This window comes from Mirounga angustirostris, unplaced genomic scaffold, assembly GCF_029215605.1.
Source record: "Mirounga angustirostris isolate CCGP_5_RB_7025 unplaced genomic scaffold, mMirAng1.0.hap1 SCAF_16, whole genome shotgun sequence".
In the NCBI taxonomy this organism is placed as follows: domain Eukaryota; kingdom Metazoa; phylum Chordata; class Mammalia; order Carnivora; family Phocidae; genus Mirounga; species Mirounga angustirostris.
The window spans coordinates 28,173,805-28,190,502 of record NW_026991724.1 but is presented as its reverse complement, the minus strand read 5'-3'; the positions used below and the strand labels follow the sequence as shown (position 1 = coordinate 28,190,502).

Below are 16,698 nucleotides of genomic sequence, written 5' to 3'. Positions count from 1 at the left end.
CGTGGTGGGAAGTCAGAGCCCCGTGCCCCCGGGAGCTGCGTCTGGCGCGCCGGTGCGTGCTGGCAAGTGAGCGGGCGCCCGGGTCCCCGAGTCGCCCCCCGAGCCCGCGCCGCGCCCCCGCCCCTGCCCAGCCCCGGCCGCGCTGTCAGTCCCCATTAGCGCTAACAGGCTCCAGACGGAGCGGGCCCGGCGCGGGCTTAATGCAATCGGCGCGTTACCTGGGGCGCAGGCTACATTACCAGGCCGGCCCCCGCCCGGCGCGGCCAGAACCAGCCAGCCCGCGCCCCGCCGGCCGCCCCGCGCCTCCCGCGCTCCTCCGGCCGTGCCCCAGCGCCACGCGGCGGAGCCCAGCCCCGGCCCGCGCCCCACAGCGCGCCGCGGCCAGGCCGGGCACCCGGGATCGCGGCGCTGCCGGACACGTGAGTGCGCCCTGCGCGCCGCCTGGCCGAGGTGTGCCGGGGAGGCCCGGGCTGCGAGCGCAGAGCGAGAGTGGCAGCGAGTTTGAAGTGCAGAAGGGTGAGTGTCCGGGAGGCTCCTGGGGCTGCGAGGCGGCACCGATCCGAGCTGGGGGGCAGGGGGCGGCAAACGGCACTGGCAGGGTCCCCGCCCCTGGGAAACCTCTGCCTCCGCGTGTCCCAGCCCCGCCATCTGGGGGCGAGAGGGAACGGGCGAATGAGGGAAGCGCTGCGGGGTCCCGGGCCCGACCCACGGGGCGGACGGGGGCGGTCTCCACCTCTCGGTTCCGTCTCAGTTCCGCCCGCCACTACCACTGTTTCCAATTATTTTTTCCAACAGACGCGCTCCGGTTTGGGGGAACCCCACGTCCGCCCAGTGCGCGCTGGCCGCTGTGTCTCCGCGCTCCCGGGAGGTCCCGGGAGGTCTCGGGAGGCGCAAGCAGGGCGGGATGGCTTGATGACCGCATCTTTTCCTTTCATCCGCGCAGAGCCTCGGCGTGCTCCCAGTCCCGCTGACGTTCCCCTCGCCAACCGCACCCATGCTTCTGGCACGGATGAAGCCGCAGGTGCAGCCCGAGAACAGCGGGGCGGACCAGGGGCCCGAGCAGCCTGTGCGAGGGCGCAAAGCCGCCGAGCTGTTGGTGGTGAAAGAGCGCAACGGCGTCCAGTGTCTCCTGGCGTCCGGCGCCGACGACGAGCAGCCCCGGGAGACCTGGGGCAAGAAGATCGACTTCCTGCTGTCGGTGATAGGCTTCGCGGTGGACCTGGCCAACGTGTGGCGCTTCCCCTACCTCTGCTACAAGAACGGTGGTGGTGAGCCCCCTGATGGGCTGGGGGTGTGGATGAGGGAGGCTACCCGTCCGCAGCAGCGGCCGGGGATAGGGGCTGGGATGGAGAAGCTGGGATGCGCGCAGGAGCAGAGGAAGCACGCGAGCGAGTCTGGAGCGCAGGAAGGGTCTCGACAGGGCTCATGGAAATAGAAGTGGAGGCCCCGGTGGAAAAGGGAAGTGGAGGCTTGCCCCTGGACAGTGATAAGCGCATGGGTGGAAGAACAGAATCTGGGGCCCTAAGTTGGGTGAGAAACACTGATCTTTTGATGGTTCGCAGGAAGAGAGGTGCAGATCTGGAGAGCTCTGGAAGGGGCACCAGAAGTGCACAAGATGTGACAACCAGGCACACAGGGACCCTAACTCCAGCACTCTGAGCCTTAGGGCAGGGACCTCTGGGCCAAAAGGGGAGAGAAGACGTGGGCTCCCTGAAGGCACTTGGGGGGCCCCACACTCTTGGGGACAAACACTCTGGAAAAGAGACACACAGAGAGAAGCTAGTGTCAGAGGGAACTCCTCTCTCAGGATGGTGGTTGTGTTGCTGGAGGCGCTAGGATGCGTCATTAGGTACCAAGAACTGGCCTAATCCTGGAGGCAGGAGGCCCGGCTGATGGGGATGAAGCCTTTACCTCCGCGGGTCCTGGCCACAATGCAGGGTAGAGTGGGAGAGGGGCCTGGAGAAAACTCCAGTGGAAGCAGCCAGGCTCTCTCCTCTATCCCGAGCCAGGTGACAGATGACCTACCTGCCTGGGATGCCAGTCTAGAGACCAACTTCGGCTCATTCAAAGGGCAGAGCCCTGGAAGAAGGGGCCTAGGGGTGGGGCACAAGGTCCTAAGACCGTAGCTCCTTCTTGAGAGCCTTTGTTCCTGGGTGCCCAAACCACCCGTCTTCTGCCCCTTGCTGGAGTGAGTTCAGGGGTGCCCTGCAGAGAGCCTGGGAAAATGGCAGGGAGGAAGACGTTGGCAAAGGGGGGCCCAATTCTGGAAACTTCTATCCACTGGGTCATCCTGCCTGGCAGTGGCTCTAGCTCATGACTCCAGGTGGTCAGAGGCAGGCAGGGTGAGGATTTGGAACCCGGTAAAGGGAAAGCTCGCGACTGGTGCCATAGGCTCTGGGACCTAGCTGTTTGCTTTAGTGCTTGCTCTGGACCCTCACTCTGGTTGAGAAATGGGAAGCACTATCCAGAGGGGACACTCTCCCTTGGTTGGCTGCTGCAGCCTCTCAAGAGTCTCTGGTTGACCTTAAGAATTCTGGCCCTTTGGGCCCAGGGAGGGAGGAAAGGCAGATCCCACGTATTTTTAGCAGGTGGGGAGATGACGAATGAAAGACAGACCGAGACCCTAAGATGCGCCATCCAGCATGTCCTCAAGGGGCTGTCCGAGACTGCGTGTCCCTAGACAGCAGGAGGCCCTCTCATGAATCAGCAATAGTTCTCAGGTTCCTCTCGGTGTGAGGCACAGTGCTAGGCTCTGCAGGGGCCCCCTACATATATTCATCACCACGTCTGCCTGCCAGGAGCTTTAGTCACCTAAAGTGTCACGCCATTACACGCCATTTCCACTGTTGTAAGTGTTGGTTGAAACTAAATGCACCCCAGATGGCCAACTGGACACATTGGCTAGATGGATATTCTAGAGCTCCCACTGACACTTCGAGCTCCCAGGGCCATTGCCATCAACTGTGAGCACCTGCTGCATGCACAGTGATACACCAGGTGCTGGCGGGGGGGGGGGGGGGCGCGTTACAAACACAGCCGATTTGTCACAGGTTCCGATTTCTAGGCAAACTGGGCGGGAAGCTCCCTCTCCTTGGTCCGAGAACCCTGCATATCACCCACCTGAGTTGTTTGGTCATTTATCTCTGTGTGTATCGGTCACCCAAACAGACGGGGGCACATCGAGAGCATAGACGGTGGCTTTTTCCTGCCTCTATTTCGAATGCTCAAAATAAGGTCCAGATTCTAGGAATGTGGTAGAAGGTACCCAACAGCCTTCTATTGAATGAGTAAATGAATGGAACGATCCAAGCCCTAAGGCCTATCCAGAGACAGCGGGAGCCCCCGGCAGTAACTGACCAAGAGAGGGCGCTCGCTCTGCTAGGGTGGGGCCGGCAGGCTAGAGGTCAGCGGCCTTGGCTGTGGAGTCCCGGCTTCCAGCTTCTGCCAGCGGTACTTTGGGCGGCCTCTCCTGCCTCGATGTCTCCATCTGTCAAATGGAAAGAATGGTTTTCCCCTCAGAGGGTGAGCATGGGATAATGTGATACAAGGCTCATGGAGAGCCAGACAGGGACTCTGGCCCCTAGTAAAGGTAACTGTTACTCTTCCTTAACCACATTTTGATGACGTGGGAAATGGCTGGGAGAGGTGACAAGTGCTCTAAAGGCCTGAGGAGGGGCTGCTTGGGAAAGATGGGGAGGTGCACTGTCCTGGGAGCTTAGCCCCTCAGGATGGGAGGTGCATGGATAAGCCTTGAGACGGTAGGAGGCATTCTTGTTGTTCGAGAATGCACTTGGTATATCATCTCGAAGATGAGGAGTGCGGGCTTGGCGGGAGGGCAAGCCAGCAGAGCTAAGGGCGGAGAGGCAAGTTGGGGCCCGGCCCTGGAGACCTTGAATATCAGGTTAAGGGGCAGGGAAGTTGTACCAGTGAATTTCCACTTGTGGTTGACCCAGGGTAGCTTCACCCTCCATCTCCGAATTCGAAGGCAGCTCCTTTTCTGAACTACCCCTCAGCCCTCTGGGGGAGCTCAGCTGGCCCCTTCGGACCTTCATCTCTGCTGAGCCCTCCTGGCTGGCTCCTTGGAGATCAGTTCTTAACCCTAATTCTAGAGTCAGCCCCTGAGATGGGTCAGCATGTTGGCAGGTGGGTATCCTGTGATTGTGGAAGCAGCCCGAAGACCCAAGTTTGAATCCCAACTCTGTTTCTCTGGGCCTGGCCCAGCCCCTCTCCCAGCCCGAGCTCCCCGCTACAGCTGGACCCCCAAGAGCTATCCTTCTCCGATGACCTGGCTCAGCGCCGCACCCAAGCCAGGACTCCGCCGGCCTGTGATTTACTAGCCCGGGTGATCTTCGGGTGCCAGTTTGAACGTGGTAACCTCCAAGTCTGGCTGTGCACGCTGGCGCAGACCAGAGCATGTTGTGAAATGTTAAAGGTGCCAATAGTTTAGGACCCCGGCTGATACTTTCTGAATAAATTCCTGGGAATGATCAGCCTGTCTGAACGTCTTCCCAGAGGCCAGCTGCTGGGCCACACACGTGTGGGATGCTACCGACGGGGAAAGCCAGACTTGGAAATTCCACAACCTTCTCAAACAGAGAGACAGTGCCAGGCCGTGGGGGCTGTTTTCAGGGTGTTAGAATCTCCCCTGCACCTGTGGTCTTGGGCTTGGTGTGGGCTGGTCGCCGGGGAGGCGTGGGCAGATCGCCTGGGTCTCCACGTCTGCCTTCCTTGCCAGGAGAGGGGTCTTGGCAATGGCTGCTTCTGTTTGAGACGAGTACTGTGGTGTTAGACACGTGGTCTCCGGTTCAGACAGACCTGGGTTTGAATCTGAGCCTGACACTTCCTGGAAATGGAGCCCTGGACTCCTCCTCTCTGGGCCTCAGTTTCCTTGTGCAAAGAAGGAGAAAGTTGTTTGATTATTTTTTCAAGATTTTATTTATTTATTTGACACAGAGAGAGACACAGTGAGAGAGGGAACACAAGCAGGGGGAGTGGGAGAGGGAGAAGCAGGCTTCCTGCCGAGCACGGAGCCGGATGTGGGGCTCGATCCCAGGACCCTGGAATCGTGACCCGAGCCGAAGGCGGACGCTTAACGACTGAGCCACCCAGGCGCCCCTTGTTTGATGATTTTTAATTGCAGGCTAGACCCAGGAGTACAGTGGGGTCCTGAGTTTGGTGGGAGCAGAATTAATTCTGGGAGGAAATTAAGGAAAGGGAGTCAGGCTGGACAGCAGACACACCTCGGCCTGGGGAATCGAGAATCAAGAGCTGGGCTGTGCTCTGTGTTCTGAGAGTCTGACCTCCTCCCATTGCTCTTTGCTCACCTGGAAGATGGGGATTAACATTCCTGCACAGGGGCCCGTGAGATGTGGTTCTGGTCCCGGATAGGGTTCTTCTCCTTCCCTAGTATGCTGAGGGTGTCAGGTGCCCATAGCCCATGAGGGTGGGAACCTTCTCGGCCAAAATACCTGGGCTTCTGGAGGCTGGATGTGAAGTGCTGGCTGTTGCAGAGATCAGAGGTTTGCAATCTCAAGTGCTCTCACATCCGGCCTGGCTGTAGGAGGCCGTCTACACCTTGAGCTTGCCAAACTGATTGTTCAGCTCAGGTGCATGGGGCCCTCCACTGACGAGTTTGCAGAACAAGTTGGTGCTCATCGGGGACTAGAGCTGAGTCTTGAATCTGGGATCATCAGCATGATGTGGCTCATTGCTCTGAGCTGGTCAAAAAGATCTAAAGAAGCTGTTTCCAGCAAGATGGGATTTCACAGGGATAAAAGTTACACCCTTTTCTTTGGTCCCAGACCCAACTGCCTAAGTAAGGATTAGGTCACCGTGCAAGTGGAGGAAGGCCCTGGGACTTTCATTAGCCACATCCTCCACGTGAGTCACTGCTGGGAGCCACTTACTGCACAAGAAAGCATTTCCAACATGCCCACCATATGCCAGGAACACAGAGATGAGCAAAAGGCAACCCCTCCCCCTTTAGGGAGTTCATAGTCTAGGGTAGATATCCTAAAATGTAACGTCATCTTGGATTCTGTTATTGGAAGTATCATACCCCGAATGAGGGAGATGAGGTTCTACTATTCTTTGTGGGTAGCATTTCCTTCCATAATGTAGTTCTGAGCATCCAGAACACCCTTTTCTTGGTTCATTTTAAAGAGACCAGGACCGAGATGGAAAACCTCAACCTTCAAGGAGCTCTAGGGAAAGTCTCAGCTTCATTAATAAAAATCAGGCCAGACCCTGCAAAGTTGACAGCAGAGGAAGAATTGTTACATGAGGAGCACCCCAACATTAGTTCCCCTGAGTTTCACCCACAGGGACCTCCTGAAAGGAGCCGGGGGTGTTCATCTATCAGGAAGTGGGCACGTTTCCTCGCTGGGGGTGTTCCCTGGTCTCAGAGCCAAGGTCAACTCAGAGATCAGCTGGAAGCACCTAAGCTGAATGTGTAGGTCACTCTGTGGGGAGCTCCCTCCTGAACAGCAGGCATGTTCCCATGCTCCCGGCTAATCTCAGTGAAAGGCAGGAGTCCACAGCTGCAAGACTCCACTTGGGCGGAAGTTAGGGGGATCCTGAGGCCCGTGGGCAGGGGCCCACTGTGGTCCTTGAGGCCCCTAAAGAGAAGATAAGTCTTGTGGGGGAGGAACCACGAGGCGTCACCCCATGGTTCTGATACCCTACCCTGGGCGGAGTCTGTGTTGACAAACTTGAATGATCTGGGCTTGGTTTTGTGTAAGAACTGGAGCGTTTCGCTCAAGGAATGGCCACATGAAGCCAGCTGTTTAGCTGGCGAAGGCTCAGAGCGGGGATGCTACAGTGGACGCCCAGTGCGCAAAGCATCGCTTTGGACAAGACCGATCCGTTTTGTTCTCCGTGGCTCTAAGGCCAGAAGGAAGGCGGAGGGACAGGGGAGGCTGCCGGGGGAGGGATTGAGGGAAGGGGTGCTGGCCAGATGGAGAGGTTGGCCACCAGGTTCAGCAAAGCCTCAGCTGACCGTGGGGAACTCGGAGACTGGGGTGGCTCCCCCAGACTTGTCCTGAGTTGAGGTGAGGAGGCTGGGACTATGCCCTGATGTCAGTTGGTCAGTGGATACAGCTGTCTTGGGAAGGGGACGTGGCCTTGGTTGCGGTGGATCTCTTGAACTGAGGCACTGGCCAAAGGCCTAACGATTGAGGGCTGAGCAGTGCTAGCCGCGGGGGAGCAGCTCCCTCATTCGTGAGGGGCTTCTGGACAGCACTGTGGGAGCCCTTTGTGGTCATGGGGCTGGCGGTGGCCTGGGGGGACCCTTGACCCTCTTCCTGCCTGTGGTCCGCACACTCTTCTTTGGCCGCAAGGGAGTAGCCAGCCTCCCTTGGGACGGGGACATGAGGCCCCAAGGGACTGCCTCAAAGCCCCTCCGTGTTGGCGAGCCTCCAGCAGGCGTTCAAGGCTGTGCTCTGTGAAGGACCCAGCCACCCTCAACTCCACGGGCGATGGCCGCCTTGGCGATTTCCAGTTGCGTGCGCTGTCCTGCGTGATGGCAGGACATGATTCTCGTGCACAGAGCACCTCCTGAGTGCCTCCTAAGTGCTTCTCCTCCATCATTGCCAGTTATCGCAGCAAACTGGTGACGCGGAGCCTGTCCTCCGCGCTTCCCCACATGGACCAGCGCTCCAACTCCCCAGGCCCCAGCTGGGTATCGACCTGGAGTCAGCAGGCCCCACAGGTTCAGGGGTCTCCCCACTTCAGATGCCGGTCAAGGTCTGCGGCTGACACCCGGCTGTAAATCAGGGATTTCCAGGATCCCCTCGTCAGGTGCAGTCATTGGCTATGGCAGCTCCTAGAACTCAGGGAGGCACTGACTTACATCTTCCAGCTTGTTATAAAGGGTATGAGAAAGGATCCCGAGGAGCAGCCAGATGAGGAGGTACGTGGGGCAAGGTCTGGAAGAGTCCCGAGCACAGGAGTTTCTGCCCTTGCGGAGTTGGGGTGGGTCCCCCTCCTGGCACGTGGATGTGTTGTCCAGCTCAGAAGTTTTCCGAGTTCCGTAGTTCAGAGATCTTTATGGAAGCTTCGACACGTGGGCATCATCGGTTTTAGCTTCATCTCCAGCCCCTTTTTCTGTCCCGGAGGTTGGAGGCTGGGGCTGAAAGTTCCAAGCTTCTAATCAGGATTTGGCCTTCCTGGGGACCAGGCCCCCACCCAGGAGCCCACCAAGAATTATCTCATTAGAACAAAAGATCCTCCTATCACCCAGAAAATTCCAAGGGATTTAGAAGCTCTGTATAAGACATTCCTATCACTCCCACTTAGAAAATTTCGAGGGTTTTTAAGAGCTCTTTGTCAGGAACGCAGAGCAGAGACCAAATATCTATATATCACATTATGTCACAGGGGGTCGGCCCTGGGCCCTGTGCTTTAGAGAGCCCTGTTCAGCCCCCCTCTGCTTCTCACCGAGGCCCGGGCCTAGGGAGCCTGCCCGCCCAGGACACTGCCTCCCCCCTGCACCACTCCAGGTACCCAGACCCTGGATGTCCCTGCGCAAACACCCCAACCCCCTTCTGGGTCTTCGTGGACCTCCCACCTCATTCCTTCTCTCATGTGGGCTGTGCCGCAGGTGTGCAGGGCCCGGGTCCCAGGAGAGGCCAGGGGCCCACTGTCTGCAGGGGTGTGGACAGAGCTTAGACACGTGGATGCAAGAGTCCACACGTGTGTGCGGAAGGCCTTGCATGTCATTGGACAGCGCTGAGGTGGGGAAGAAGCAGGGTGCGGGCAAATGGGCTCCCCCCCATGCTATCACACTGCCGTGCAGAGCCAAAAAAAGGGAGGATTCCAAAATTGAACCTTATAATAGAACCGTCATGGAGGTCTAGTTGTCGCGGTAAGAAGACAGAGCATGTTCGATCTAAAAGGTATGGCCTGACGTGTCGTGTTGAAAAACGTGGCCACGTGGGGTGTAGATCTCCATGTGTACTCTTGCCCCCGAACCCACCCGTGCACCTGTGGGGAGCAGCACTGTCTCCTACAGAAATCTCACCCTCTCTTGCACCCTTATGTCTACTATGCCTTTGGGGTGTTCGGGGAGGGGGCACAAATCTGGCTAAGTATCGGCGTGGACCGAGGTTTCCATGGAGATCTGGTGAAAGCCAAGGGCAGTGACCATCCATAGCTGAGCTATGGGCACCAAGGAAGTAGTTTTGTGGGTTTTTACTTCTTGGTATATCAGGGTGTGGCCAGAAGGCACAGTTTGAGGAATCCGGCCCCCAGCAGTCTGGGAAGTGGGTTCAGCTAGGTATCAGGGGACCCTCCTCTCCTTCCTGCAGCCCCTCCCTGATCACACTCTCTCCACCTCACCCCAAATCCCCAGCAGGCCTGCGCCCTACCACCTCTAGCTGAGCCCCCTATAGGCGTTCGCTCTCCTTTCCCGAGCTCCTCCTCATTTGCCCTCCTCATCTGCCCGGGTGCATCCCACTCGGAACTTAGTGACCACTGGGCTCCCCTTCCTGAGGACTGCCATGGCATATGCACAGAAGTTTCCAGAGCCCCTCTCTGACCAGTAGGGTTCCTCTATAGTGGTGGGGTGTCAGGCAGTGTGCACTGGGCTAGAGGTGCTGGGACAGATGCTTTTCTTACTAAATTCATCCAAGGCCATTTGTCAGAGTCCCTTTTACAGCTGATGGTTCTTTTCCTCGTGTGTTTGTGGGCGTCAGTGTGGAGTAGGATCGTGAGTGTGCACAGGTATGCATCTGTGTACATGCATGTGGGCTGAAGGCTCAGGAGGTATGCCCCGTAGGGGCTTCTCCAGATCTGCACACCAGCACCTGCACAACCAGAGCATTCCAGAATCAAGACAGGATAGTGGGCTGTGGCCCCTGAGGTTCTCCGCTCTCAGGACCCATGCGAGGCTGCTTGCAGCTGTTGCAAGGGACGGTCCTACACATGAAGATGTAGCAGGCTGGTGAGAATGTGGTGGTTATAGGCCTTGCAGGACAGTAACTTCTAGAAAGTTTGCAATCCAGCCTCAGTTTCTCCAGGAGCTGCTGCAGGCCTGTTTCTAAGAGAGGCCTCCTCAGCTGACCTCAGTCACCCCTGAAATCCCTTTCCGGCTCTTCAGCTCTGCCCCAGCTTCCTCCAGATCTTTCTGCAAAGGGGTTTAGGCCAACTAGCTGGTCAATGTCTTCTTTGAGAATAAGGCACTGGCCACAGGGCAGCTTTCTGGTTTTTAGCCACACTCAGCTGTTTCATCTTTCTGGAGGGTTCTGGGCTGTTGCCTCCTGAAGCGGTGGCCGGCCCACATCAAATGCATTCAGGAGAAGAGCCTCGGGCTTGTGCAGACCCATCCTCTTCCCTCCTTCTCTCCCTTGCTGGGACTCCCAGCCAGGCACAAGAGGAGATGAATCTCAGCCTAGGCAATCCACCTGCCTGTTGGCAGGTGCCACCCAGAGGTGTAAGAGTTGAGAAAACTGGCCCAGGTGAGACACCTGGTTAGCTGGTTGACATTGCACTTTCCCTTTTGTTGTAAAAAAAGAATGTCCTGTCAGCAGAAGCAAACTGCAGGGCCGGGATCTGAGCCGTGATTCCCGGCTTTTTCCTTCCCCACTGTCCCTTGGGCCACCGACTTCAGTCTTCAGACCTGTTCAACAGTCGGATAGCTCTATGTCCTCTCCTCTCTGGCTGCTGTCTGCCAAGGGCAGTGGTAGGTGGCCACAGACGGAGTGGGGCTCAAAGAGATCCAGGTTTGAAACCCAGCTGCATACTTCCTAGGCTGGACAAGCTACTTGACCGAATTAGTGGTAACTCTCTCTCGGGGATGGTTTTACATGAATAATTAGTGTGTGGCTTAGCATGTAACAGGTACTCACCAATGTCACCACCACCAGCTACCTCCGTCAGCATCGCTGCCCCAACCGGGATTGCCATCCCACCGTGGACAGACGTGGGTTCATGTGCCAGATCAGCCCTCTCTGTGTGGGAGAGGGGCAGGGGCGGAGTTTGAAAGCAGGAAATGAGGAGGGATCGAGAGACGTGGGCGCCTGGGCATTGCAGAGAAGTCAGGCATGGACCAGGGGATGGAATATCGGGCCAGGGTATGACCAACAGATTAGACGGCTAAGCTGGCTCCAGATCCCCAGGGTCAGAACACCCTCCCCTCTAAGACCCTGTTTAGACTCATGGCCTTCACTGAGGCTGGAATGTTCTGGAATCTGCAAAATATGTTGGGAATGGCTCTGGAGCTCTGGAGGCAGGCAGACCTAGGCCTGAACCCCACACCCATCACTGACTGGCTGGGTGACCTTGGTCAAGTCATTTGATTTCCCCAAGCCTCAGTTCCCTCCTCTGAAAAATGGGTCAATCAGATTTTTCTGGGTAAGTCAGATGGGATCCCAGATGTCCAGTGCTTAGTGTCTCCTCGATACATAGGAGGTACTCACTTTCTTGTAGTTTCTTTCCTATGCCCACATGCTGATCCATTTCTTGCTACAGAAGGGAGAGGTTTCTGAGTACTGAGGCCAACACTTCATGTTTTGTCCTTAAGAGCCCCGGGCTTCCTGAGGAGAAGCCCTGGGAAGAACGTGGAGATTGACAGTCCGTCCTGGGCGTGTTTGACCCGGGGTGCCATGTGACTTCGCCATGATCCCCTGTAAAATCGAGAACCATCTCTGCATCTTAGAGTTGATGTGAAAATGGAATGAGACCTTGCCTGGAAAGTGCCTGGAACACAGCCCAGGACGTTCCAGTCCTCATGCTACCGTCATGAAATATTTCCCAGTTTCTGCACTTTGCTGGTGTGGGTGGGCCAGAGAGCGTTTGGTTTCCAAGGTTACGGCATCTTAGCCAAAGGCCAGAGGCGGGGATGAGGTGCACCTCCAGCTGCGTCAGGGAAAGGAGTTGGCATTTGGCTTCGGTCCCGCTTGTAGCCGGGGCTGACATGGCACATATCCCAGTGAGTCACCTCGTGACCTCAGAGCCCCCGTAAGCTCACCCCGGGGCTGCCGGGCACACGGAGAATCGTCTCTGAAACTCGCCCATGTCTCATCCCACCGGCAACTCTCTCAGGGATGAGTCGCTGCCCCTTCCTTGCCAGGGGCCCCCTCTAGTTTCTGCGATGCTCTGGGTGGGCTCCTTCCCTGCTCAGAGACTTGCTCCGGGGTTTACTTACCTTCAGCCCCTGTAGCAGGGCGAGCGAGCCTGACGCGCTGGAAGACCTGAATGCAAGTCCCACTTCTGTCGCTTACAGGACTGATTCGACTCTCCTTCTCTGCCATCAGTTTCCTCCCGGGGGTGGGGGGACATAGCGACCCTGTCTGATTATGACTCTTAGTGAAACTAAGAATCCAGTGACCTGAAAATGAGACATATGGAAGCAAATTTAGAAACTCAATCATAGGTAACTTTGGGCACTGTCTCTCTCCCTCTCTGATCTCAATTTTCTGACCTCTACAAGGGGGCCTTGGGGCGATCGGCATCCCCCAGAGCGACGGATCGCGCAAGGAAAGGTTCTGCAGTTAGAGGAATCTGGTGAAGGCTGTACCTCTAAGCGTCCTCGAAGGCCAGAAGAATCCTGCAAGAAACAAGCCCATTCAGTTTTGATGAAGCCAGATTTTACAGCTCTGACCACAGAAGCTCATTAGCATGACTGATGGTTATTCTTGGTACCCCCACAATTATCAGTGTGGCAATTACTTGTATTCGTGGCTCTGTGTCCCTCTATTTATCTACCACAAAACACCTTTGGGAAGTGGCCCGGGAGCTGGGGAATGAGGACCTTGAAGCTCTGGCAGGCGCTCTGAGGGGCAGGCGCAAGGCTGGGCACGGGTCTGGGGGGTCACGCGCTGCCTCTGTGTCCTCCAGGTGCCTTTCTGATCCCATACACCCTGTTCCTTATCATCGCCGGGATGCCTCTGTTCTACATGGAGCTGGCCCTGGGCCAGTACAACCGAGAAGGGGCAGCCACAGTGTGGAAGATCTGCCCATTCTTCAAAGGTAAAGCATGGGTCGGGGGGAGTCCAAGGTTATCCAAAAGGTTTCCTCGGTGCCCCTTGGAGAAACTGCTCCAGAGGTGGGATCTGAGGTAGACCAGCTCTCGGGCGGGGGTGGGGTTGGGGTTCATGGACATTGGCACGGTCAAGAGCATTCACCGCTCAGAGTTACATGGAGAGCATTTGGTGTGTCAGGAACAGCTTAGCCTAGAAAGTCTAGAAACCTGGGGACCAGTCCAGCTTCTACCGCTGAGTGACCAGAGGGTGTCTGGGAGTGTCAGAAGTACCCAGCGCACCCCACTCTTCTCCGCTCACGCTCCCATGGCAGAGACATGGTAAACTGCTCATGGGCCTTTCTGGGCGCAGCTAGAAACCTGTCTCACGGTCCTTAATCCAGCAACCACCACCGATTGATCACGGTTGGGAGACGTGGTGAAGCCTGCTTGCATTTGGGGCTTGGGGCACATCTGGAGAAAGTAGCCATAGCAACTGGCATTTCTTGGCCCCTGTACATCGGTGAGAAGGGCATGGAGTCAGAATTAGTGCCTCCCAAGCGCTGGTTAGTGACCCAGGCCCAGATGGCCCCGAGGGCGGGTGTGATTCCTGTGCGCCTCTATTCAGGTGGCACGTGTCTCCTGACCACCTTCTCTGTACTTGGTCCTGTAGTGGACACGGGCTGGTACAAGAGGCTTGTAAGACATGTGTATTAGTTAGGATTTTTTAGTTTAATCCCCAGAAATCCCATTCAAAGTGGCTCTCATGTAGAAGAGGATTAATTGGCTTATGATACAGTGAAGTCCAAGGGTTTCTGGCTAGCTTCGGGTGCATCTTGATCCAGGTGCTTGAATAAGATGACCTGGAATCTCTCTTCACCTCTCTCCATCGGAAGTCAGCGTCAGCATCCATCTCAGGCATGTTCTTCTCAGGTGCCAGCAAAATGGGCCATCGGCAACAACAAGATGACCTCCTACCAAGTTTAACAGTGACACAAGAAATCAAAGACACCTTCTATCATCCTTAAAGGTCCCAGAGAGGACTCTCATTGGCTTCGTTTGAGTCATAGGCCCCTCTATCAACCAGTCCTTGTGGCTCTGGGCAAGCAGAAGTCTGAGTGGCCAGGCCTGAGGCATGTGCCTATAGCTAGGTTAAGGACGTGAGGGATTAGCCTTACCCAAACCTCACATGCTAAGAATGCTTGAGGCTACTCCCTTAGAGCAATGCTGCACAGGCAGGAAGAAATGTCTACTCGAGGCAAAGGCCTAGAACTAGCTAGCCCAAGAGGAGCTCCCTGTATCTTCAGGCAGATGGGATTGGCACACGCCCAAGGCAGATGTTTGAAAGTAGGGCCCAGTGCTCATCAGGGAGTTTGTTTGGGGTTCCCCAGAAGCAGGTCCTGAGACAAGGATTTGTGTAGGGAGTTATTTTGGGAGGTGATTCTAGGAAGGACTTGTAGGACCCAGAGAAGGGGAGTCAGCCAGTAAAAGGTGTGTCATCAAGCTCATTCCACCGTGGGCCAGGGGCTCATCCCCCTGGGGAGAGAGCATTAGTGGGCCTCACTGTTACTCCGCCCCAGGAGTGAGGGACGCGGGATACTCAGACTCCAGTGCCTTCATCCACTCTGGTACTTACATCCGGTGGCTGCTTGGGGGCAGTGAGGGCCTGGCCCTTCTGGCCTGCCTGATGAGGGGGCCGAGGGGCTCCAGGGGCCAGAGAGAGCACTCCGGCCAAGGGCTGGTGGGTTTCCACGGCCTACGGGTTGGGCTAAGGAGAAGGAGGGGCGGAGGGGTCGGGTCATGCCATGGTCGGAGCTGGCTCCCCAGGAGACGTGAGAGGCTCTGGGATGGGGCCTGGGGAAGCCCCCGCCTGAGCCCGCTCTGCCCCCCGCGCAGGAGTGGGCTACGCCGTGATCCTCATCGCCATCTACGTTGGCTTCTACTACAACGTCATCATTGCCTGGTCACTCTACTACCTCTTCTCCTCCTTCACCCTCAAACTGCCCTGGACTGACTGCGGCCATTCCTGGAACAGCCCCAACTGCACTGACCCCAAGCTCCTCAATAGCTCCATGCTGGGCAACCACACCAAGTACTCCAAGTACAAGTTCACGCCCGCAGCGGAGTTCTATGAGTAAGTCATCAGCCGCGTGTCCTATTCAAATGGGCACACCAACCCCAAAGGCTAAGGAAAAACCCCAGCCCTGGTTTGTAAGGTGTGCTGAGCAGCCAGCACCTGCTAGGAGCTGAGCATCCGGCCGTGGACAGGGCAGTGGCGGGCCCCATGTTCACGGGAGAGTGGGGCTGGGGAGAAATGCACGAGTCAGCAGGTAGGGAAGCAAGAACGTTTTAGAGAGTCAGCGTGCCCTACGTGAAATGAAACACATTGTCGGGAGTGTAAGTGCTTTCTTAAGGAACTAAAACCAGGTATGTGGTAGAAAGGGATGTTGGGGGGAGGGAGGAGCATTAGTTCAGGTGGTCAGGGAGGGCTTCTCTGAGGAGGTGACATGAGAACTGATGAAGCCAGTCAAGGGGACATGTATAGGGGCTCGGCCGATGGAGGTGTAGCTTGGACCCGAGCGGAACTGACCTCGAAGCTGTCTCTTGGCCGGCCCCATGCTGCTGTCTCTCTGGGATTCCAGCGGGGTGAGGAGCTGGGGCTTGTGAGTGAAATTTGGGAGGCGGGAGGCAGGCCAGCTACGTGCACCTCAGGAGAGGTATTTGGACCACGTGTGCGTGAGAGTCACCGACTGGTAGTAGAAGACAGAACATCTTTTTAAAAAGACACTTTTAAAAAAAAAATATTTTATTTATTTATTTGACAGAAAGAGAGACAGTGAGAGAGGGAACACAAGCAGGGGGAGTGGGAGAGGGAGAAGCAGGCTTCCCGCGGAGCAGGGAGCCCGATGTGGGGCTCGATCCCAGGACCCTGGGATCATGACCTGAGCCGAAGGCAGACGCTTAACGACTGAGCCACCCAGGCACCCCAAAAAGACACTTTTTATATTGATACCATTTTAGACACAGAAAGTTATAAAAGTAACCCACAGAGCTCTTGTATACCCTCCACCCACTTGGCTCCTTATAGAACCAGAGTGCAGTGATGGAAATCAGAAAATTAACGTTCATATGCTGTTAACTAACCTGCTAAATTCAGACCTTTTTTTAAAGTTCATCAGTTTTCCCACTCATGTCCTTTTCCGGCCCAGGATCTGCTTCCCCTTAGTCTCCAATCTGTGGGAAGTCTTTGGTCTTCCCTTGAGTGTCATCTGTACAAGAGCCCTCCGTGTGGATTGGTTTGCTCTTTTCTCCCGGTTAGACTGAGTTTAGGCATTTTGGACAAGAATACTGTAGAGATGGTGCTGCGTCCTTTCCAGTGCGCTGGATCGGGGGGTGGTACATGATGCCAGTCTCTTATTACAGGGACGTTAACCCTGATGGCTTGGCTAAGACCATAGCAGCCAGCTTCCTTCTGTGTGGAGAGAGCATTATTCCTTTCGTCATTCACAAATGTCTTCCGTGGAGCCACTTGAGGTTATCTAAATATCTTGTTTCTCATCATACTTCGACCCACAATTCTTGAGCATCCTTCAATGAGTCTTGCAAGCAAAGATGATTATGATAGCGTTTGTCTGATGGTGATTTTTCTATTCCCATCATTCCCCCTAGATTAATTGATTGGAATTCTTTTGTAAGGAAGAGTTGTCCCCTATTTATTCATTCATTCGATCACTCATTAATTC

The 16,698-nt window shown here is 56.0% G+C and overlaps 1 protein-coding gene across 1 annotated transcript in view; it reads left to right on the top strand.

The window, feature by feature from the left end:
- The first annotated feature begins 332 nt into the window (after positions 1-332).
- Positions 333-16,698, top strand: part of SLC6A2 (solute carrier family 6 member 2) — a 48,018-nt gene continuing 31,652 nt past the window's right edge. The window contains exons 1-4 of the mRNA XM_045891104.3: positions 333-516; positions 944-1,268; positions 12,835-12,966; positions 14,852-15,089. Coding sequence (XP_045747060.1) covers positions 995-1,268; positions 12,835-12,966; positions 14,852-15,089 — 644 coding nt within the window. The 5' untranslated portion in view covers positions 333-516; positions 944-994. The remainder of the gene's footprint in view (positions 517-943; positions 1,269-12,834; positions 12,967-14,851; positions 15,090-16,698) is intronic.